Raw genomic sequence first — 25,376 nt, forward strand, 5'->3', positions numbered from 1 at the left:
CACATAGGCATGCAGAGGGGTCCTTCTGGGTATACACTGAAATGTCTGTGAGTTTTACTGGACAACCCTGATGAATCTAGTCTGTCCCTGGATAATTGGATATGACTGGAAAAGACTTTTATTGCCACCTCAATATGGGATGAAAGCAGCAATGATTTTTAGTAATCATAAGTGATGGGTCTTGGCTTTGGGTTGCGTGATTTTGCAGCCTGTATTATTGTTGTGGCCTGTGGATGCAGGACTCTGCCCTCCTTGCTAAGGGATCATTATGGATTGTAGATGCGTAGATGTATGGGTTGTTGGGTGAGGAAACCTAAAGGGGTGGGTAGTGGGGGCAGGCCCCAAATGTCTATAATTAGGCTTCCTCGCTGAGACTTCTGGTAGGCTATGTTGTGTGTTTAGTGTATAGTCAGCTGGTTAATAGCTATGGCCACCTCCCAAAAAAGAATGACCAAGATTCCCACTATGCCTCATCTTCTTTCAATTGCCACATCCTTGAGCCTTGTTTCCTGGGTCAGAGCCCCTGCATGACAACATGCTATGTTCACATAGCTGAAAACCAAGTATAAAAACTCCCTCCACAATCCAGTAAAACTGCTGCCTGTGTATGAGCTAACATAAAATTGACATCTGATTTATCCACAGGAAACATGGAAGCCAGAAGAAAATGCCGCTGCCTGAGATGATCTGTGAAAATGGTTCATTACTCTCTTGACCTGGAAAACCCCACACAATCATGCAAATCAAAAGCTCAAGTTTTTGTGTTCACTTTAAGAACACCCATGAAACTGTGCAGGCCATCAAGGGTATTTGAAAAGTACTGAAATATGTCACTTTAAAAAAGCAACGTGTGGCCTTCTGGCATTACAATGGTGGAGCTGGGAGGTGTCCCCAGGCCAAACAGTGGGGCTGGACACAGGGTTGGTGGCCCTAAAAGAGTGCTGAATTTTTGCTGCTCATGATTAAAATGCAGAGTAATGCTCAACTTAAGGGTTTGGGTAGAGATTCTCTGGTCTTTGAACATGTCCAGGTGAACAAGGCAAGCAAAGTGCCTCAGCACATACAGAGCTCATGGCCAGATTAATATTCATACATTAGCTCCCCTGCTGCACTGAGAGGACCCCCACCAAAAAGGAGCACTTTATTCCTAAAGTAGAAGAGCAGGTTGCACAGAGGGAAAAGATGTCCCAGAAGAAACTGAAGAAACAAAAACATATGGCCCAGGAACTTAAATAACTCATGGCACATAAAAAATGCAAATGAAAGTAAAAAAGTAAAAAAAAAAAAATGAAAAAAGATAATGCAATGTAGTTTTTAAAATTTTGAGAAAAAAGATCTCCAGACTAGAATTCTGAACCCTACAAACCAGAAATTTTGCTTTCTAAAAGAAAAAAATAAAGAATTTTTGCTAGTAGACTTGTCTGGCAAGAAACGTTTTAAAAATTCTTCAAGCAAAAGAAAAATGATAGCTTTTAGAAGCTCATATCTGCATAAATGGTGTCACAGAATAAATAACAGAAAGTAAAATAAATGCTTTATTTTTATGTGTACACTTAAGTGTCTCTGTTCTACCATTGCTAGGTAGGAGTGCTCGGTGTTTGTCATGTCCCTTGGTCCAACATGAAGTTGGCACCTTCTGTTTCCTTGTTGATCTTCAGTCTGCTCTGCCTGTACCAGAGTGGAGTATTGTATACTGGTGTGCTTTCCTCTTCCTTTCCACAATGTTTTCTTCATATATCGGGACATTTTATTTGGAATTTTTATGTTTATATTGATTCTATCTTCTCGGGGAATGGATCCTTTCCAGCACACAATGTCTTTGTCTCCTGTGATGATTTATGACATAAAGTCTGTTTAGTCTCAGTATAGTCACCTCTGTTCCCTTGGAGCTAAAACTTGCATCAAATTTTTCTTCCAATGAAAAAAAGATAATGTCAGCCAAGGCCACAGAGAACATATCACCAGTGACTCTGGTGTTGACAGAGTCGCTGCCCCTGAGGTTTTCAGAGGACTGCAAGTGAGACCAGCCATTGTCCTGGGCTCCATGTGCAGGCCTAGAAGCCATCCAGCAGCCTCAGCTTTGAAATGTAAGATCTCTGCATGAGTGGGTACTCTGGATGCTTGGACAGATTATGGTCACTTCACCAGGAAGGTAAAATGGATCTTTACAGAGGGGAGAGCCTGGGACTATTAAGGTCACCAGTATTTTGGCAGTACTACAACATTAGCCCTAAACTGGAAAAAAATCCCAGAAAAGCTGCCTGGGCTGTGGAGAATGGCCAAAGAGAGCCTGGCCCCTTCCCTGCTTCCAGCCCCTTTTGCTGTTGGGTCCATAAAGAATGTGGCAGTAGATTTCAGCATTGTCAACATATGACTGGGGACAGGCATAGTCTCTCTTTTTAAGCTTTGTCAGGACAACCCATGTGGCCAGGGGATATCCATCACTGGGGCATAAGCAATCTCTGCTATAACCGTATCCGTCAAAGTAAATACCTGGGGAGACAGGCAGAATAAAAAACTGAACCCAGAAAAGAAAAAAGAAACTAAGGCCAACTCATGTTTGTAGGCTGCATCTGCAAAGGGATCATCAAGGAAGCCTAAGAAAAGGATGGAAAGGGCTCCCCCACTGCATATCAATATGACTAGCACAAGGAAAAAGCCCCAAGCAGCCTCTGGGTACAATGATGGTAGGGAACCCACTTAAAGTGGACAGCACTAGGAAAATAATAATGGAGACAGATCAGAGTCAAAAATATCCTGTGCTCCAACCCCTTGAATGCAACGTTGGAGAAAAAAGATTAAGATATAGTTTTTGTATACACTGGATTATCCAACCCTCTCCTAGGATAAGTTTTGTTGTGTAAATTAAATGCACCCACAACATTCATAAAGATTGTTCCAGAATATGAATTTAAGAAAGGATCCAAAACTAGATAATGTAAAAAAAAATACATATGGAATTACTTTAGTATGGAAAATTAAAGGTAAAAGAAGTGTTTCTGGATAAGAAAGTATTTTGTCTAGTAAAGTAATATTCTTGTGCTAAAGTCCAAGATGAAAGAGGGCAAAACTAAGGATGTAAAGAAGTTGTGAATGTTTAAGTAAGTCACAGAAGGTTTGCAGAAGGTAAATCTCAAAAATTTTGTGTTTGTGATTAAATTGGCTATAATTAGCACAGTTGGCTAAAGTTATTTCAATTTTAGTATACTGATATAAAGCAAAGTCTGAAACATCATCTCCTTTTATCAAGATAAATTTCTTGTATCTGTTAGGTTTTATTACTGGGTGAAACTAAGTCTTAAAGGAATTAGGGTTTGTACCTGTTTTAAAATCTTAAATGATTACTTTGTAACTGGTTAAATAAGCAACGGTTATTTAGGTTATAAAAATACAGTTGACATCCAAAATATACGTGACTAAGTATATGTATGCCTCTCACTATATCTGTCTAAGCCTTGTCTCAGAGTTAGGTACTAAATTTATAAAGTAAAAGTTTATGTAAGTTTACTGGCAAGATAACAAATAAGTGTTCTCTTTTATACATTGTATCTGACATAGAAGGGCCACACTGTCATTTGAAGACCTGTCTTATATCTGTTTGCTTTGACTAAGGTAATTTGATCCTTAATACTGTTTCCTAAATGTCTGAGATTTAAGGCTATCCTTTGATTTTGGTTAACCCATGAAGACCTGTGATTATTTTTACCATATACTCTGGATTCTAAATTGTACTTTAAAAGTTAAACTTAGTTAAATCTAAAGCTTAGGAGAGCACTTTGCCAAGTTGGTGTCTCCAAACTAAAATTATCTGAAGCAATAGTTTCAGATGTGTATAGAAATAACAAATTGTGTTGGTATTTATTCCTGTCATTTGCTGTTTTATAGTTGGATAAAATAACCTATTATCAATAAATTATATATACAATTTTGTTTTACTCTTCACACTGGAATTGGAATTTACATGTATTTTTGAAAGATAATAAGGAGAGCCTCATCTGTTTAAAGGGAACATTGTAAACAATGGAAGCATTTTGCCACTTTTTACACAAAAAGAAAGTTAAAAGCTCTCTTAGCCTTTCTTTGATTCATGTTTCAGATGTGATGTTGTATAATTTGTGAAGTTCCCTTCCTTACCTGAGATAAGGCTCTGCCACCACCTTACTCCATGTTAGAATGGCTCCAAAATAGTCTAGGCTTCAGCTCATCTAAAGTTGTGTTCAAAAGATTGATTTTTGTTGTAAAGATTACTGTGATCTGAAACAGGGGATATAATATATAACTAAGTAAGGTAGAAGATTATAAAAATAATTTTTCTTGGTTCATAGTTATTACACAAACTGAATGTTTTTGCTCTGTTAATTTCATTTTATATTTTCCTTGTAAAGTTTATAACTGTTGCCTGTTAGTATTTTGCAGAGATGGTGTTTCTAAAAAAAACCAACCTGGGTTAATTTGATATAATAAGCCATCATTTATAGGAAAGATAGTATATAATGCTGACTTCCAGTACTAATAGAATCCCCAATTAATGAAAGAGGTAATTGTAAAATTATAGATATTAAAGTTACTCCTTCTTTAAAACTGGTGAACTTGGCTTACTGGGTGTTTACAACTGAAAACTTGGAGATCAAAGTCAAGTAAAAGGGCCAAGGGAAAAGCAGCCAACATTTTGGCCCTTGCCTTCTAAGGTCAGCCAGGACCCAGTGAATGATGGGACCCCTATCTGGGTCCTGCAACTCTGGTGAGTCATCTGATCTGCTGATCAGGGAGATTGAGTGGGCCCAGAGAAGACAACCAGTGCACATTTTGCAAACAGAAGGGTCATCAGAGACAGAAATGTCCCTAATGCTTCCAAGAGAAGCCATATATGGACAGCAGGACCCTGACCCATATCCAGGTAGATGGGACCACTGGTAGAGGAAGCTAAAGGAGGCTTTGTGTACATCCCCAAGAGTGACATGAGGAATCTCAGCCAACTCTTCAGAGTAGATAGGAACAAGGTCAGTTTTGACCAACTTGCTTTTAAACACCTGGCAGGAGAGTATAGCCTCAGCAGCCCTACATGGGCATTTAAAAGGAAAAATGTAACTTACGATGTACACTTGTGTCAGCCCTGCCAAAAGTAAGTAGAGCTGGAGAATATAAAGTAAGGGTTCTTGTGTGGGAGTGCTTTATAGTAATAATCACAAAGGACTCTAGAGTCACAGTTAGTCCTGAATTGATTTGAGTCTAATCTCAGACAATAAATCTTCCTAACTTCCTACTCTGATAAAATTGATCTATTTTTCACTGTTGTAATCATGAGTTCCGATCTTTGTGGTTTTCAGAGACTGGCTGAAGTACTTATTGATTTTGTGCTAATTGTTTACAAAAAAGTAATGATTTGCTGTCTTTATTGTTGTCTTAGCATGATCCCTGCCCTATGTGTGCCTTTGTCCACTCACCTGCCACTTCACACTGTGGACCTCTGGACAGCTATGATGATAAATGTTCTTCACTGTCCGCGCCCCTCTGATAGAGAATAAGGGCTATGGGTCACTTCCTTCAACTTTTCCCCCTTTCAGCAGGAAGCAGTTTGGAGATGTTGTCACCCATTTTTCCATAGAAATGGCATGTAGAACTTGACAGTGGGGAAATGCAACAGTGGTCTACTTTGTGATTTAAATACAGCCCTTCCTGTTTTGCCACTACAGCTTATTTTTTTATCTTTGTTTTATTTATTTATTTTTATGAGGTGCTGAGGATCGAACCCAGTGCCTCATGCATGCTAGATGAGCACTCTACCACTGAGCCAAGATCCCAGCCCCACTACAACTTCTTTTTAAAGGAATGTCTCTTCCTCTCCCCCTAATCTCTTCCCCTCCCTAATATCAGGGGAAACATGATTACCTTTCTTCCCCATTCTAGGCTGATTTTTCTGTCCTTGAGTGCACACCCATCAAAGGAAAAAAATAATGCAGACTCTGGGGATGGTATCACAAGAACTCAGAATTGACTATCTCCCAAATTTAACAAGTGAATTAAAACTCCAAAAGAGAACATGTGGAAAGTAGCCCTTAAATCACCTCTATAAAAGCCCCCTATTCCTGTGGATGGAGAATCGTTGTCTTTGGGACAAGAGTCCCCTGTGTTTCTCCTTTGTGAGAAAAGCAATAAACATTCTTTTTCTTTCTTTTCAAAAAAAAAGAAAAATTATTCAAGGAAAAACTGGGCTTCAAAGGACAAAGGTGAATTTGTACCCTGAGCAGTTTGTTGTCAGTAACAACCTCTCAAGAAATGCTAATAGAGCTATGAAGCATAAATGAAAGGATGAAAGACAGTACCTTGAGCCCATGTGAAATAACAAGAAAAAATGGTAAATACAGCCACACAGGTAAATATGCACTCTACTACCACAGACATTCTAGTTTCCTATTTCTATTTGTTTAAAAAATATAAATATAAAAACAATACATAAAAATTTAAGTTGAATGACACTGTGAGAGTCCCTTTTCTATTGCTCTAATACCCAAGGCTAGTTACTTTATAATAAAAATGTCATTTACTCAAAACTTCAGAAGGCTGAAAGTCCAGGATCAAGGTGATCTGGATTCCATCAGTTTGGCCTCTGGGGGGTACACACTTTGTTATGTCCCAGTATGCTGTGTGACATTGTGTCAGGAGGATGGGAAAGAAAAAATCATGTGGACAGACACAAAGCCAGAGAGCAGAGAGGCAATTACATAACAGGGTGACTACAGCTATTCATAATGCACTATGTACTTAGAGGTAAGAAAATAGGCTCAAATTTCTCCCCATAGCAGAGAAAAATATTTGAGGTGAAAGATGTGCTAATTACTGATTAGATTATATAACACATACATGTATTTGTGATGTGAAAGTATTAAACACCTGTGCACCTCCTGAATTTTGTACATCAGATCCAAAAGGCAATGAAGACACTCAATTTACACTGGGTAATGTTTCTTTTAGCAATAATATGGAAGCAGAAGCAAAGGTGATAGTTGAGAAAGAAAGAGAAGAAATTACATCACCAGATTGGGTAAACACCAACACCTGAAGCCCTGTAGCTGGCAGTCCTGGGGCAACACTTCAGGGTCCTGACTGGAAGTCCCAGGCAAAGCAGGTGAGACTCTGAGATCTTATTCCCAGTGGGGCTCTTCAAATACAAGTTAGAGCAAAGAAAGCTCTAGTCTAACAACTTGCCTGGCCTAGTTATCCCCTCAAGGACGCTTCCTCACTTTACAAAGACTGGCCAAATCCCTGAAGGGAGAAAGTGCTAGGGCCTTGAGATGAGTTCATAACTCTGCAGAGTTGCAGGGCCTATAGAAGTATTGTCACTCTATAAAGATGTTAACGTTGAAATTGAAGATACGTAAATCTGGTGCTTATTTTCATATCCTCATATCATTCCTATAACTCTCTTAATTTGTTCATCATTACAAACAGAAAAAATGTGTAAAGAGCTAATTTATGCAAATGGCAATTCCCAAATACAGTCTTAATAAAATGTGTAAAAGAATTAATGGAGATGTGGCTATTAAGGCACTATTTACCCAATATTATGTTTTACTGTTACATAGGTCCTCTAGTAAAGTGGAATAGTGTGATATCTGACATAATGACATGATTCATTACATGACAGTGTTGACATTTACTTTTATGTAGTAAAAATTTCATATATAATGTGAATACAAGTAAAAATTCACTGTAAACTGGGAATGGTGGCCCATGCCTGTAATCCTTGTCCTGTAATCCTTGTGGTTGATTAAGGACTTTCACAAGTTTAAAGCCAGCCACAGTGATTTAACAAGGTCCTGAGCAACACAGTGAGATATTGTCTCAAAATAAAAAATAACAAAGGGCTGGGGATGTTCCTCAGTGGTTATGCATCCCTGAGTGCAATACACAGAACAAAAAATGGAAATTTAAAAATTAAAATTGAGTACAAAATCCCTCAAATACATTTTTCTTTTGTTTTTAATTTTAAAATTTTTTTCAGCTATATATGACAGTAGTGTATTTTTACATATTATACATACATGGAGTGTAAGTTAGGGTTAGGGTTAGGAATTTGTTGAAGTCTTCAAGATTCTCTATTTTATTGAAATACAAATTTTCAGAATAGGTTTTCATTCTCTTTGGTATTTCAATAATGTCCATGATGATACTTCCTTCTTTGTCATGGTTTTAGTAATTTAAAAAATTTCCCTCATTCTCTTGGCTAACTTGGCTAAGGGTTTATCAATTTTGCTTTTTTTTCCCCCAAGAGTCAACTTTTTGTTTCATTGATATTTATATTTTGTTTCAATTTCATCAACTTTGGCTGGTTTTAATTATTTCCTCTCTTCTCCTGCTTTAGATAGTCTTATCTATCTAGACCTATGTTAGGCTTTGTGTGTGTGTGCGCGCGCACGTGACTTTGTATTCTTTTAATGAATGAGTTTCATGCAACCAACTTTCCTCTTAGAACAACCTCCACAGTTTCCAGAGATTTTGATATACCATGTCACTATTCTCACTTACCACTAAGTATTTTTTGTTTCTCCTCTGATTTCTTCTGCTATCCATTGGTGATTTAATATCATATTACCTAGTCACCAGGTGTTAAAGTAGCTTCTATGTTTTATTTTATCATTGATATCTAATTTCATTCCATTATGATCTGATAGAATGCAGGGTAGTATCTCTATTTTTTTTTAATTTGCTAAGCGTTGTTTGTGGCCTAAGATATAGTCTATTTTAGAGAAGGATTCATGTGCTGCTAAAAAAGTGTATTTAGTCTTTGATGGATAAAATATTCTATATAGTCTGTAACATTTAAATTATCAATATTTCATTTAAGTTCAATAGCTCCCTTCTTTAGTTTTTATTTGGAGGATCTGTCCAGTGGTGAGAGAGGAAGTCACCCAGTGTGATCTTTTACATTGAGTCTGCAGATGTCTTTGCTTATGAGGTGAGTCTCCTGGAGACAACATATTGTTGGGTCTTGTTTTTAAATCCAATCCGCTAGTCTATAGCTTTTTGATTGATTTTTACAATGTTATTACTGAGAAATACTTTTTATTGCTCACCATTTTTATTTATGGTTTTTAATTTGAATACTTTCTCCTTTGATATTCTTCTAGTGTAATTCCTCCCTTTGCTGGTTTTCAATTTTATTTTTCTACATTGTATAGGTATTCTAAATATTCTTCATGAAGCATTTTCTTGAATATGTCTTGTGGTACAGGTTTTCTAATTGTGAATTCTCTTAACTTTTACTTACCATGGAAGATTTTTATTTCATCATCAATTCTGAAGCTTTATTTTGCTGGGCATAATAGTCTAGGTTGCTATCCATTTTCTTTCAGAGTGTGGTGTATATTATTCCTGGACCTGCTAGCCTTTAGAGTCTGGACTGAGAAATCAACCAATACCTGGATTGATTTCCCTTTAAATGTGACCCGTCAGCTTTTCTGGCAGCCTTTAAAATTCTATCCTTATTTTGCATGGCAGACCATTTCATGATAATGTGCCTTGTGTGAGCATGTTTTAATTTTGCGTATTTGGAGCTTTGTGGTCCTGCATTTGATTTTCCATTTAATTTTTAAGATATGGGAAATTTTCAAATATATTTGAGAACACCGTGCATTACTTTAGTTTGTATCTGAGCCTTCATTTATCCCAATAAATCTTATATTTGGTCTTTTCATGTTGTCCCAAATTTCCTGGAAGTTCTGTTTATCGACTCCTAACATCTTTTCTTCAGAGTCAACCTTATGCTCAAAATTACATATTTTGTTTTTCTTGTGTGGAACTCTATCTTCCAAATAGTCTATTCAGCCAGTGATGCTTTGGGTTGAATTTTTAATTTGGTTTATTGATTCCATAATTTTGAGGATTTCTTTTTTTAATTTATTAAATATTTATTTTTTAGTTTAAACAACACCTTTATTTCACTTGTTTATTTTTGTATGTGGTGCTGGGGATTGAACCCAGGGTCTCACACGTGCAAGGTGAGCACTCTACTGCTGAGCCACAACCCCAGCCCCAAATTTTGAGGATTTCTGCTTGACTTTTTCCCCAAATCTCTCTTCATTGAAGTGATCTTTCACTTCCTGTATTTTCTGATTACACTCTTTACTTTGTCCTTTGCCACACAGATCAGTTTAAGTATGCACTTTCTAAACCCCTGCTCTGGCATTTCTTCCATGTAACATCAAAGAAATCTGCTATTGTAGTATTATGCTTTGCTTGTGATGTTTTGTTCCCTTGCTTATTCATATTGTTTGTGTGTCTACCCATCGAACAGTATGGATTTTATGCAGCTGAGTTTCCACCCTGTAGACTTATAGTGTCTTTGAAGGTTTTCAGTACCTCACAGCTTAGGGGTGTTGTGATGAGATTACAATAAATCACCAAGTCGATATTAAAGCAGGAGAAGAAAACTTGATTCATTAAGTGGTAGTCTGGATTTACCATCAGATGGGCCACGGATAGACTGCAAGTCTACAACCTTTGACCCCCTCCTAGAGTTTGAGTATACCTTTATAGTCCAAAACCATATTGATCATAAGTGGCTGTTACTACAATTCAAAACCATAAACTAATATCATGAGATCTAAAATCATAAGTAGAAAGGGGAGTGGGCCAAAACATCCCTAGTTGAGTACAAGTTAAAGAATGATTACTAATGTTTAGATAATCTCTGACAGGGTACATTGTCCAAAAAATACAGGAATCAAAAAGAGAACAATTTTACATTGTATAAGAATTTTTTTTTTTTTTTTTTGCCAAATATGCTATGCTACGCCACAACTGATGGATACAGAGGCAGGTGTTCCCACAGGAGAAGCACTTCTTACATGATGTGGAGTCTCAGGGTAAAATGGAGTCTGTTTGGTCACTTCCTATATAGCCTGGCCCATAACAGGCCAAACAAACAATATACAGCATTAGAGACAAATAACATACAGCATTAGAGCAAATAGTTCCTGTTTTGATGTCTACAATGTTATTTATCACAATAAACAGAAATGATGTGATGTGGTTTTGTCCACATTAAAAACAGTAAGTTTTCAAAAGGGTTTACAATTTTCATAGTGAACAGGGAGTAAATGGAAGCAATAGTAGTATGGGGTGTTATGAGGGGGGAGAGAAGATAGAAGAAATAAATTAAAGGAAGTGTGAAAGAGAGAATAGACTTTTGCTGTTAGCAGAATTAAAGAAAGAGACTCAAGAAAAATAGATAAGTGAGAAAAAATATGTAAAGTAAAAATAAGTTAGAACTAAAAGAATACAAAACCAAAATATGCTAATCAAACAGCCCTCAAAATGCCAAGCCATGAAAAAATAACTGCCTCCAAAAAATGCTAGAAATGAGCAGAAACAAATATGCATATGTATAATTGTCCATGAATCACTCAGATCACAGTAAACAAAATTAAAAAAAAAAATTAAAGGTTTTATTGAAAACTTTTAAAAGCTATTTCCATTGGAGTTCAAAAAATTCTTGGCTTCCCTTCTCAGCAGTGTTGGGTGGGAGGTGGGCTGGAATGTGATGTTTGTGCCACACACAGGGAGGGATCATTGGTGTCTGAGAGATCCTGAAAACAGATACTGGAAGTGAAATTTAGGCTGAGGTAGGCTCCATGCTCTTTTTTGAATGGTGATTGATATGAAGATTTTAAATCAGTGTACCTACAGGTCCCAGCAGTTGCCAGTCCATGGTGGGGGACTGAACTCCAGTATCTCCCCTCGGTTCCCCTTGTGTCTAAGGCACCAATCTTTTGTCCCCTCCATCACTCACTGACCCCATTTTTCTATTCTCTAGGGTTTGATCTCCAAACACAATCACCCCCACTCCTGTCCTTTCAAATTCCTGGGCAGGCAAGTCTCTCCCAGGTTGTCCTGTGAGCTGCTGGACTCAAGGAGAGAAGGAAACAGGGTGGGTTTCCATGACCTGTATCACCCCGTGTAAACCCGTTTGTTCTCCTCATCACTTAGGCACTCTCTTTGTCATGTGGTGTGGGTCTGCCTGGCTTGTAGTTTAGGTCCAGGTTGGGTTTCCCTGGAATAGGCTCCCCCAGGTGCCAATTTCCACAGCACAGCTGCAAAATGGCTCCCTCCTCTGACCTGTGTAGGGTGTTAGAGGGAAGTGGCTTCTTTACTGCCCTAGGATACTGATACTATGCACATTATACCTTTCAGGTTAGTATAGCAGTGACTGATCTCTGATCTTTCTGTACCCAGACATGCTACAGGCCTCCTAAAAATGTGGGCTCCTTTAAAGCCCTTATCCCTCTAATTTGCTTGTGGAGGGGCCACGTAACTGGTGCTAGGGATTTCTTCCTTATTTGATTGCATCCAACCTCCTGAGTCATCCATCTGCTTACGAACTCTCTCTGTTCTTTAAGATTTGTGTTTCATTAAAACCTCTGCCCTATTCTTAACATTGTAGGGCTTCTCTCCTGTATGCATTCTCTGGTGTTGAGTAAGCAATGATCTTCGAATAAAAGCTTTAGCACATTCTCCACATTTGTAGGGTTTCTCTCCAGTATGAATTTTCTGGTGATCTTTAAGACATGATCTTTGATTAAAATCTTTGCCACATTCTGTACATTTGTAGGGCTTCTCTCCAGTATGAATTATTTGGTGTTCCGTAAGAAATGATCTTCGAATAAAAGATTTGCCACATTCTGGACATTTATAGGGCTTCTCTCCTGTATGAATTCTCTGGTGTTCCTTAAGATTTGTTATTTGATTAAAACCTTTGCCACATTGTTCACATCTGTAGGGCTTCTCTCCACTATGAATTCTCTGGTGTTCTTTAAGATTTGACGTTTGATTAAAACCTTTGCCACATTCTTCACATTTGTAGGGCTTCTCTCCAGTATGAATTCTATGATGTTCAGTAAGAAAGGAGCTTTTAGTAAAGGCTTTGTCACATACTTTACATTTGTAGGGCTTCTCTCCAGTATGAATTCTCTTATGTTCTTTAAGATATGATCTATGATTAAAACCTTTGCCACATTCTTGACATTTGTAGGGCTTCTCTCCACTATGAATTATCTGGTGTTCAGTAAGAAATGATCTTCGATTAGAAACTTTGCCACATTCTTCACATTTGTAGGTCTTCTCCCCAGTATGAATTCTCTGGTGTTTTTTAAGATTTGATGTCTGATTAAAATTTTTGCCACATTTTTCACATTTATAGGGCTTCTCTCCAGTATGAATTCTTTGGTGGCAAATAAGATACGATCTTTGATTAAAAGCTTTGCCACATCCTCCACATTTGTAGGGCTTCTCTCCAGTATGAATTCTCTGGTGTTGAGTAAGCAATGATCTCCGAATAAAAGCTTTGCCACACTCTCCACATTTGTAGGGCTTCTCTCCAGTATGAATTCTCTGGTGTTCAGTAAGCAATATTCTTCGTTTAAAATCTTTGCCACATTCTTCACATCTGTAGGGCTTTTCTCCAGTATGAATTCTATGGTGTTCAGTAAGAAAGGAACTTTTAGTAAAGGCTTTGTCACATACTTTACATTTGTAGGGCTTCTCTCCAGTATGGATTCTATGGTGTTCTTTAAGATATGATCTTTGATTAAAACCTTTGCCACATTCTTTACATTTGTAGGGCTTCTCTCCAGTATGAATTATCTGGTGTTCAGTAAGCAATGATCTTCTATTAAAACCTTTGCCACATTCTTCACACTTGTAGGGCTTCTCTGCAGTATGAGTATTTTGGTGTTGAGTAAGGATTGAAACATTTTTTAAGACTTTGGCACATTCTTTACATTTTTGGGATCTGTCTCCAGTACAAATTATCAGGTGTTCAGTGCCAAGTGAGCTTTTTTTTCCCTCAGTGCTATGATGTCTGAGACATTCAGAAAGGGTTGAGTAATTGTTAATGACTCTGCCACATTCTTTAGATTTGCAGGGCTTCTTTCCAGCATAAATCCTCGGATGTTTAACAGGAGGTGATCTCTGATTAAAAATTTTGCCACATTCTTTAAATTTGTGGGGTTTATCACTGTCATGGTATCTGTGGGGTTTAAAAAGGGTGGAACAATGAAATGCTTTGATACATTCTTTAAACCCATAGAACCCCCTTCCAGTATAAATTATCTTCTATAGAGGAACTTTTGCAATTTGATGAAGAGCTCCTTCACACACCTTACACTTGCAAGGCTGGTTTTGCCTATGAATATTTGGATGGGTAGTAAGTTTTGAGCACTGAAGTAAGGCTTTCCCACATTGTTTATCTTTGTAAAGGGTCTTGGAAAAGTGAACATACTAATGATTTATTGCAACCAATACTAAATTTTCATGAGTGTCTCTATATTCAAAATTTTTATCACAAATAAAAACACACTGGTAATTAACCAGGGTAAAGACTTGGCTAAAGGTGTTACTTGTTTCATTATGTATGTAGTATACTTTCCATAAATCTATATCTGAATGTTCATTAAACAATAGTGGGTAACTAAGGACTTCCCTAAAATCATTATAATTGTATGTTTGAGCAAAAGGAGAAATTATTGTTTTATTGCAGAATAACACTGTGTATAGGAACTCTCAAAAGGATCACTTTTAGAAATTTGTCCTTAACTTTTTAAAATTTGTTCTTATTATTATACATGACGGTAGAATGCATTTTGATACATCATACATAAATGGAATATAACTTCTCATCCTTCTGGTAGTACATGATGTAGAGCTACAATGAATGTGTAATAATATATGCACATACAGTAATAATGTCTAATTCATTCTATTGTCCTTCCTAGCTCTATGTCCCCTCCTCTCCTTTCACTTCCTTCTGATAACCCAAAGTATCTCTATTCTTCCCTAGTCGCACCCCCACCCCCTGATATTGTGTGTCCTTTACTTCTAAATCTCTTATCTACTCAATTGTTTGACTAGAACTTTAACTCAATGCATTTAAAATTGGTCAAGTTAAAAATGAAAGCACGGAATAGATCTCTTTTCAAATTTTCCACATTTCCTTTCAGAGGAAATGTAAGTTTCAAAAATTGCTGTGGATGTATTCTTAAAGACATACATAGCTCCTCAAAATAACTGGCATAAATTGAATTCTTCTCTGTTGTATTAAATGTTCTGGATGTCTGTTGGCATTACATTACATTACAAACAGTCACTGCTAATTGGCTTTGTCCTTTGTAATGATTTCTAACCTTCACGCTCACTTTAAGTTTCCCTTATTTTTCTTAGTTGTACATAGTCAAAGTCACAATTTTCATACCTTCCCTTCATCATTTTTTGAAATAAAGATTTTATTTCCTGCTCTGGTGGAGATTCATGGATATGATGAGAAGTTGTGGCTGAAATAAACGAAAATAACAATTATTTTACTTATTGGACTGGAGTGAATATATTTAGCAAAGATAACAAAATTTTACCCATGTGAGGACATCAGCAGTAAATCCAAGACATGAATCATTACTTCAGGAATACATAGACTAAATAAAAACGTACAAACTTGTGAGACTGCCCAAACCATTGTAGAGAACAAAGGATCCAAGATGAGTACATTACTAAGGAGAAGAATATAGTAGAGGGAAGGAAACTGTGTTCCTTTTATCAACCACACTCTACCCTCCTCCACAATTTAGCATTGTGCAATTAGAAAAAAAAAATCTATCAACTCCCTTCACTCTCAGTAGTATAAGGGAAATATGAAACTTATACAAATATGTGTGGCTTTCATGGAGAATGTGTGATAATTAGTTTCTAACTGCCATGACACAGACACCTGGAGGTAAGAAAGATTTTGGATGAAATTACCACAGAGATGTTCAACAGGGAAAAAGACACTATAGACTATGAAGAAGAAATATGAACAAAAATATTAAATTGGAAAAAACAACACACATGCTTCAAAAAGATTCACCATGAAAAAAAGCTTAAGAAGCAATAAAACCAAGCATGGCCTATGACCACATTACCTGGATGAAGCCAACACATGGCAATCAAGACACACAACTTGTACTTTTTGTTATTTGTGGACTTATTTCATTGACAAATTTTATATATGTACTAAGCATGTCATATTTTGAAATACATGGTAAAATGAATAAATGTAGTGAATTAATGCATGCATTTTTTCACATAATTATCAGTTGTGTGCTGAGAAGGCATTACATTCATTCTATTAGCATTTATCAAAAGTACAATATACTAAACTCACCATGTACTAAAACACAACTACATCTATTGATATTATGCCCAATTTAAAAAAAAAAATATTGAAGAAAGCAAGTTTTGTTTTGTGGTTTTGAACAAAATCACAATTTCAAACAACACATTAGTTAAATGGAATTGCAAAATTTTTGAAAGCTACCATTAAAATGCTATGGTTTTAACCTATAAATAAAAATAAATTCATCAATATGTAATTGATGGTTATGCATATAATCTCTGCTTCTGGCAATTATGAGGCAGGAGGATTGTAAATTCAAAGCCATCCTTGATAACTTAGAACATTTCTCCAAATATAAATAAAAAGGGGCAGGGGATGTAGCTTATTATTACAGTACCCTGGAATTCAATCTCCATTAAATTTACAGATAGAAAATTTTCATTACTATGTACATAGGCAGGATGAAAAACCAATGCAGGTAAAATATACAAGTCATTAAAAAAAAACAGGTGTAATATTTATCAAAGCAAGTAAAAGCACGTGTAATTTTATTGGCAACAGAAATGTGGTTTAATCATATTTTAATTTCAACTTCCATTGTCCTAATTTTTGAAATGATGGAAATTGCCATCTAATCACAAAATAAAACAGTATAACTGATGTGAGAAAGCCTACTTTATAAAATGAAAGAAAAAAAAACGAAATCGTAAATAACCACAGATGCATTATTTTATAAACCCTTTTGTATAAATACAATTTATACCTGTAACTGTAGACCCAAAAAGAGCAGCCATTGTGAATCTTGACATTCATTACATGGCAGAAAACTTCACAGGAAATCCATTACTAGCATTCAAAAAGAGCTCTGATAAGGGAATTTTAATGAATAAATATACAAATAATGTAAGAGAAACTGATTTATGATGTTAATATATTACAATGATTTGACTTAGAGTTCTCCAAATATTGGCAGAGATATCCAAGAGACCCACAAATACTGGAAGCGCTGTCAGATCATGCTGACCCTCATAAGCAAAGGGAAGTGCTGTGGTGGGTAACTGGGATGAACTGGGGCATCCGTGGAGGAAAACGACAATCTGAAAGCATGACAGATGTCACACCAAGAAAGGGAAAGATTAAAGACTAAAAGAAACATAATTAATATTCTATCTGTATCCAAGCATGCCCTATCTTTTTTTTTTAGAGAGAGAGAGAGAGAGACAGAATTTTAATATTTTATTTTTTAGTTATCGGTGGACACAGCATCTTTGTTTGTATGTGGTGCTGAGGGTCGAACCCGGGCCGCACGCATGCCAGGCGAGAGTGCTACCGCTTGAGCCACATCCCCAGCCCCCTATCTTTTTTCTTGAAAGCACAAATCTGAAAATTATTATTGTAGAGAAGTTCCCAAAAGATATTCTGTAAGAGAATTAAATATAGTAATTAATTAGGAATTCTGAAAGGAAGTCATCCTCACCAAGGAAGACCAGGTTTCTGTAGTTCTCTAACATCACGTCTGCATATAAATTTTGCTGAGCAGGCTCCAGGCATTCCCATTCCTCTTCAGAGAAATCAACGGCCACATCCTTGAATGTCAACAGTTTCTGGAATAGAAATTGTATGTAAATAGCACATTGGCCACATGACCATTCACAGAGTTTTAAATTTAACTGAAGTTGAAATAAGATTTAGTTCAAATGGCTGTCTTGTAAGTGAGGGACTTTCAGTATTTAGTGAGATACTTTTGAACACAGTGATACTCTCTATGATCTAACGCCAAGGAAAAAGGGATGTAAGTCCAAAAAGAGTGCATATACTTGACTTTTATAAAGTAAAATATAAAATTAAGGCATACACAAGAATAGACATTTTAATTGTTATTTTATATATCAAAGGATAAACTGTGTATATTCCTCACATGAGAGAGTTATGGAAGGGTAATTCTCAAATTTTAATTGTACAACCATGAATCAGAGATTTAATAAAAAGGAGACCCTGATTCAGTAGTTCTAAGATGAAGCCTGGTTTTATGAATATGTGGCAAGCTCTTTGGTGATTTCAATAACAGCAATACAAGAAAAACTTGGATTGCAAGGAGGTAGACCACTAAAAGAATCATTCATTGATATTCAAATATTGAATAAGATTTATGTGTGTTATTAAATAGCAAAAACCAACAATTCTTTTTGATAATTTGAAATGTGTACATATCACTCTAAGAGTTTTTCATATCTTAATTCATAAAACCCAAAATAATGGGATAGCAGTAAGAGTATTCATTTTTTTTGTGAAAATATATGAAGCATTCAGTAAATGGCAGGGCTTGATTATTACCAAGTTTGTTTGGTCTGGAATTCAGAAGAAAAGAAACACTAATGTCAAAAGAAAGTGTGAATGATAAAAGAGTTTTCAGAGAAAGGCTGTTATTATAAATGAGATCAGTTTTAGAAATATGTTAAGACAACAAAATCAAATTGATCAAATGATATTTATATTTTCCATACACAGACATAAAAATGTCAACTTTTTATATAGTAAAACAACGACTTAATGTGAATGAAAGAAATATCTTCAATTTTTAAAAACTTATACATGAATTTGGGATAGAGTCCTTTTTTTCAAACACACTATTGACCCAGGCTTGGTGACACACTTTCAAGATATGAGAAGGATCTACTTACAGTTCAGCCCAACTATTAATTCTGATTTTTCAAATATTATTGCTGCACTGAACCACCACAGCTCATGTGGATATGAGGTGTCCATTAAAATGGCTTATTTCATAAACATGTCACCCACCTGGGATTCCAGATTAGCCAATGACCTGAATCTCAATGTCAGATAAAAAGCATACTAGCTTGAGCGATAAATAAGTCAGGACCAGAGACAGGTACATGGGCTCCTGGAAATGTCAATGTTATGATTTAGATTTTAATTGTCCCCAAGATGCTCATGTATGAGACACTGCAAGGTTCAGACATGAAGTGACTGGGTTATGACAGTCTTACCTAGTCAGTGTATTAACCCCTGACAGCTACAGCATGGTAACTGTAGGCAGGCAGGGTGTGGCTGGAGGAGGTGGGTCCATGGGAATATGCCTTTGGGGTTTATATTTTTTCCTTCTTGAGCAGAGCTCTCTCTGCTTCCTGGCACCTTGTTCCCGATTGCTTTTCTCCAGCACAGGCTTCTATCATGATGTTCACCCCGAGGAATGGAGTTGGCCACCTATGGACTGAGACTTCTGACACTGGGAACAAGCAAATAAATTTTTCCTCCTCTAAAATTGTTCTTGCTGTGAATTTTGGTCATAGCACTGAAAAAGTGGACTAGAACAGTCAACATGCTGCCATAATTGGGTCCCTAATTGTGGACTAACAGGTAAACTCTTGTATGAGGCCTTAAAAGAAATAAATAAAACATTTCACTTACACACCAGAATGCCAAGGTGCCTTTGAGAAGTTAAAACAAAGTCTCATGAGAGCCCCTGCCTAGCCCCTTCTGTGTCTGACTCACAGAAGGTGTTAAGACTCTATGTGAATGAGAAACAAGGTACAGATGCTAAAGTTCTCTTACACACACTGGAGGTTTACTGCAACCAGTAGCCTGTGTGTGGGACAGCTTGACCACACCATGAAAGGAGGGTCCTGTGGGGTGTGACTGACACCAGTGATTTACCACAAGAGGTTTAGAAACCCACTCTAGAACAATCCATCACTGGGTTTGTTGCTCACCAAGTCCTGTCCTACTAAAACAGGATGGGTGTCAGCTGACTGCTGGGAGGGTAGGGAGATTCCAGGCCATCCTTTTTGACAATCTAAATGTCAGCTTCAAGAGAAACCATGCCACCTTAAATCAAGGAAACCTGTTGCCAGCAGATGACAATGGCCCAATACAATGTGACTGCTCAAGATGACTTGCCAGACTAAAGTGTCTTCACCAATGAAAGCAAGTTCATAGGCAATGGCCAGTGGATATCTGGGTATTCTGCAGTCATGGCACAACAGGCTGAGACTCTGCTGCTAACAACATCAGCCCAGAAAACCAAGCTAAGTTCTCTCACATGAGCTCTGACAGACCAAAGGAAAGAAGGTAAGCAAGGGGCTGGGGTTGTGGTTCAGTGGTAGAGCGCTCGCCTAGCACGTGCGAGGCCCTGGGTTCGATCCTCAGTACCACATAAAAATAAAATAAAATAAAGATATTGTGTCCAACTAAATATAAATACATAAAATTTTTTTTTAAAAAAACATGCCTCCAAGATGGTACATGCACATGGAGACACCTGGAAAGAAAGAGGATTCCTCACAGCTGAGAAGAGGACACTAAGGATGCCCTTGAAAATACTGTCAATAATACAGGCTGTGTCCACCCCATAGAAGGTGGTAATCCTGCACTATCCTGCCTTGAGACAACTGATACCTGCCTGTGTGGCCAGGAGAAATCAGGCTGCTGACAGGGCAATCAAAAGTGTCAGGAAGGACAAACTCCTTTGTCAGGGCCCTAGCATCTCAGCTTGTAGCAAACCAATTCCAAATCTGTTTATACTGAGGGTAATGAGAAAAGGGGCAAAGAATGGAGTTGGGACTCTGGGACAACAGTGCCAGGTGCAGACAGAAATCGCATAGGCTCACCCCTCTTCCTGAAGCACCCTCTGTTCTTGATGAAACACTCCAAGGAGAGTGCTACTAGGGGAAGGGTGTCGATTTCATCAAGCCCACTTGTGAGGGCCACGCCTCCAGTGGACTGTTCAGCAAGTGATTCAGAACTGTATCTTCTGCACTCAAACAATTCAAAGTCTAATACACACTTAGGGTATAAAAACATAGCCTTCTGATGACTGACAAGCATACTTTACCCAAATGCCCATTCATATAAACCTATAAATATTTGCTTGTACTGGTAGATACATTCTCTGTGAGTCAGGCTGATTCTACCAGAACAGAAAAGACTTCAGAACACTAGTCCTCTTAAAGGAGCTGATCCCAAGTTATGGGCTCCCCTCAATACAAACTAACAGGGACTATCTTTCATTGCAGAACTGACCTATGAGTGAGCAAAATATTGCATATATAATGGAAATATGTATTCTGAAGACCCCAATCTACAGGAAAACAGAAATCATCAATCATACCTTTTAAAAGAAGGTGGCTAAAATATGCCAAGAAACCTACCTGCTGTGGGATAAGGTGCTTGTCAAATGCTCTCCTCAAAAAGGTATCCACAGAACAAGGATCAAATTGAGTATGGGGTGTGGTGCTGAGAATCAAGGTGTCTGACTAACTTGTGATTGTGGTGCGCTTGTGCTAGTATTCCTCCATATGAAAGTATAGGGTTAACATTTCCCTGTGCACAAGTACAGGGTTAAGATTTCCCAGTTGTTATGGCAATGCTGGCTACACTAAAAAAATGCCAAACAAAGGAGAAAGCAAGTCAAGTTAAAATGAATAATAACCCTGAATGTTAATGGCCTAAACTCATCAGTTAAAAGACAAAGACAAAGACAAAGACTGGCAGAATGGATTAAAAAAAAAAAAAAGACCCAACAATATGCTGCCTTTAAGAGACTTATCTCATAGGAAAAGACATTCAGACTGAAGATGGGGAAAAACATATCACTCACATGGACCATGTAAACAAGCAGGGATTTCCATCCTCATATGAGCTAAAGTGGACTAACCAAAGTTAGTCAGAAAGGATAAAGAAGGTCATTTCATACTGCTTAAGGGAATCATACATCAACAAAACATAACAATAATAAATATCTATGCCGCAAACAAAGGAGCATCCATCTATATCAAACAAACCTTTCTCAAAAATTTGATGCTAGATACAACTTAGAATTTTATTTGTTTGTTTGTTTTAACATTCATCTTCTGGGAAGTAGATGCTTTTTATAATGCCCCTCTCAGCCTGTGCTGAACTTGTAAGTAAGAAAACCTATCATTACAAATTTTAAATTGCTTTCCACTTTCATTTCACATGAACATGAAATTGACTCACCTTAAAAATTCTTATTTTTTTACTTTAACTGACAAAAATTGCCTACATTTATGGTGTCAAACATGATGTTTTGATAAATGTATGCCTTGCAAAATGGCCAAAACCACCACAGAGACTTAGGGAAATCACATGTGTCCATGACAACATGTAAGAACACAGCTGTATTCATCCAAACATGGGAAACCCAGGAGGATGGTTCAGGAGAATGTACATTTTGGAAGAGATAAATGAGGAACTGTGGGGAAAATGGTTATTAGGGGCCAGCCACATTCTTGCTCATATCATATCCAGTTTTAAAATAGTACAAAGCACCACATTTAAGTTTTATATAGGTGTCACCTGCATGTGGTATTTCACATGTATACATGTTGAAAAATAAAGTATGTAGAAATTATGACAAAATAAAAATAATCAAAAGCACATGAAAGACTCAAGCACACATCCCATGTGTAGATGTGACAAAACCCGTCATTACAAAGATGACCATTTTCCCCAAAATTAATCTCCAATATTTTCCCATCAAAATTCCTTTGTACATATGTTAAAATATCATAGTGAATTTCATTTTATATATATCTATGAAGCAGGAGTTTTAAAATCAATAAATAAATAGACCAGGAAACAGCGAATGGGGAAGATTAGGAAGACAGGGCAAAGGAAGTACTGGGGCCTGACATGGAGCATATTATATTCCATGCTTGATGATGTATGTCAAAATAAACCTCAATAGTATATATAAATGTAATGCACTAATAAAAAAATTCAGCCTACACCCAAAGGACTTAAAATCATCAAAAAATCATCAAACTACCGTGATGCAGCCACATCAATGTATATGGCAGCACAATTCACAATAGGTATACTGTTGAACCGTCTCCCCGCCAGATGCTCTTCAATAGGTAAATGGATAAAGAAACTGTGGTATATATACACAATGGAATATTACTCAGCATTAAAAGAGAATAAAATTATGGTGTTTCCAGGTAAATGGATGGAGTTGGAGAATATTATGCTAAGCAAAATAAGCCAGTCACCAAAACCAAAGGCCAAATCTTTTCTCTGATATGCGGATACTAGGGAAGAATAGAATTACCTTAAGATTTAGAGGGGAATGAAGGGAGGGAATGGGAGGGGATATGGGAATAGGAAGGTTAATAGAATGAAATGGACATTATTACCTTATGTACATATATGACTGCATAACCGATGTGATTCTAGAACATGAACAATGTTGTAGAATTAAACCTCCTCTATGTACAATATATCAAAGTGCATAAATGCATTCTACTGTCATGTATAACTAATTAAAACAAATTTTAAAAAATTAACAATTCAGCATGCTTTACTTTTTTAAAAATCTTTTATTCTAATTTGTTATATATGACAGTGGAATGCATTAGAATTCATATTACACATATAGAGTACAATTTTTCATATCTCTGGTCATATACAAAGTATATTCATACCATTTGTGTCTTCATACATGTACTTAGGGTTATGATGTCCATCTCATTCCACCATCTTTCCTACCCCATGCCCCCTCCCTTCCCCTCCCACAACTTTGCCTTATCTAGAGTTCATCTAATCCTCCCATGTTCTCCCTCCCAACCCACTATGAATTAGCCTCCTTATATCAAAGAAAACATTTGGCATTTGGTTTTGGGGATTGGCTAACTTCACTTAGCATTATATTCTCCAACTCCATCCATTTACCTGCAAATGCCATTATTTTATTCTCTTTTATTGCTGAATAATATTCCACTATGTATATGTACCACATTTTCTTTATCCATTCATCTACTGAAGGGCATCTAGGTTGGTTCCACAGTTTAGCTATTGTGAATTGTGGTACAATAAACATTGATGTGGCTGTGTCCCTGTAGCATGCTATTTTTAAGTCCTTTGGGTACACACCGAAGAGTCGGACAGCTGGGTCAAAAGGTGGCTCCATTCCCAGTTTTCCAAGGAATCTCTAAACTGCTTTCCATATTGGCTGCACCATTTTCCAGTCCCACCAGCAATGTATGAGTGTGCCTTTCCCCACAAATCCTTACCAACATTTGTTTGTATTCTTAATAGTTGCCATTCTGACTGGAGTGAGATAAAATCTTAGAGTAGTTTTGATTTGCATTTCTCTAATTGCTAGAGATGTGGAAAGTTTTTTCATATATTTGTTGATTGATTGTAAATCCTCTTCTGAGAAGTGTCTGTTCATTTCCCTGGCCCACGTATTGATTGGGTTATTTGGTTTTGGGGTGTTTAGTTTTTTGAGTTCTTTATAAAGCCTAGAGATTAGTGCTCTATCTGATGTGCAAGTGGTAAAAGTTTGCTCCCAAGCTATAGGCTCTCTGTTTACCTGATTGTTTCTTTTTCTGAGAAGAAGCCTTTTAGTTTGAATCCATCCCATTTATTGATTTTTGATTTTAACTCTTGCACTATAGGAGTCTTATTAAGGAAGTTAGGGACTAATCTGATATAATGAAGATTTGGGCCTACTTTTTCTTCTATTAGGCTCAGGATCTCTGGTTTAATTCCTAGGTCCTTGGTCCACTTTGAGTTTTGTGCCTGGTAAGAGATAGAGGTTTAATTTCATTTTGTTGTATGTGGATTTCCAGTTTTCTCAGCACCATTTGTTGAAGAGGCTATGTTTTCTCCAATGTATATTTTTGGCACCTTTGTCTAGTATAAGATAACTGTAATTGTGTAGGTTAGTCTCTGTGTTCTCTATTCTGTATCATTGGCCTACAAGTCTATTTTGATGCCAATACCATGCTGTTTTTGTTACTATTGCTCTGTAGTATAGTTAGGTCTGATGATGCCTCCTGCTTCATTCTTCTTGCTAAGGATTGCTTTAGCTATTCTGGGTCTCTTTATTTTTCCAGATGAATTTCATAACTGCTTTTTCTATTTCTATGAGGAATGTCATTGGGATTTTGAATGGAATTGCATTAAATCTGTATAATGATGTTGGTAGTATGGTCATTTTGACAATATTAATTCTGCCTATCCAGGAACAAGGAAGATCTTTCCATCTTCTAAAATCTTCTTTAATTTCTTTCTTTAGTGTTCTGTAGTTTTGTTGTAGAGGTCTTTTACTTCTTTTGTTAGGTTGATTCCCAAGGTTTTTTTGTTTTGTTTTTTGAGGATATTGCAAATGGGGTGGTTTTCCTCCTTTCCTTTTCAGAGGACTTGTCACTGATATACAGAAATGATTTTGATTTATGGGTGTGGATTT

General features: G+C 36.9%; 1 protein-coding gene and 1 pseudogene across 1 annotated transcript in view; one reads left to right on the forward strand and one right to left on the reverse strand.

Moving 5' to 3' along the window:
* Positions 1 to 696: 696 nt before the first annotated feature.
* On the forward strand, positions 697 to 1,236 carry LOC124077183 (large ribosomal subunit protein uL22-like; annotated as a pseudogene).
* Positions 1,237 to 10,960: 9,724 nt separating this feature from the next.
* LOC124077181 (zinc finger protein 850) overlaps positions 10,961 to 25,376 on the reverse strand; it is a 77,811-nt gene continuing 63,395 nt past the window's right edge. Inside the window, exons 5-7 of the mRNA XM_046421426.2 lie at positions 17,622 to 17,748; positions 15,248 to 15,326; positions 10,961 to 14,026 (exon numbers count right to left, since the gene is read on the reverse strand). Coding sequence (XP_046277382.2) covers positions 12,394 to 14,026; positions 15,248 to 15,326; positions 17,622 to 17,748 — 1,839 coding nt within the window. The 3' untranslated portion in view covers positions 10,961 to 12,393. The remainder of the gene's footprint in view (positions 14,027 to 15,247; positions 15,327 to 17,621; positions 17,749 to 25,376) is intronic.

This window comes from Marmota monax, unplaced genomic scaffold (assembly GCF_021218885.2).
Source record: "Marmota monax isolate L192 unplaced genomic scaffold, Marmota_monax_Labrador192_F-V1.1 WCK01_AAM20220418_F8-fsc00254, whole genome shotgun sequence".
NCBI lineage: Eukaryota > Metazoa > Chordata > Mammalia > Rodentia > Sciuridae > Marmota > Marmota monax.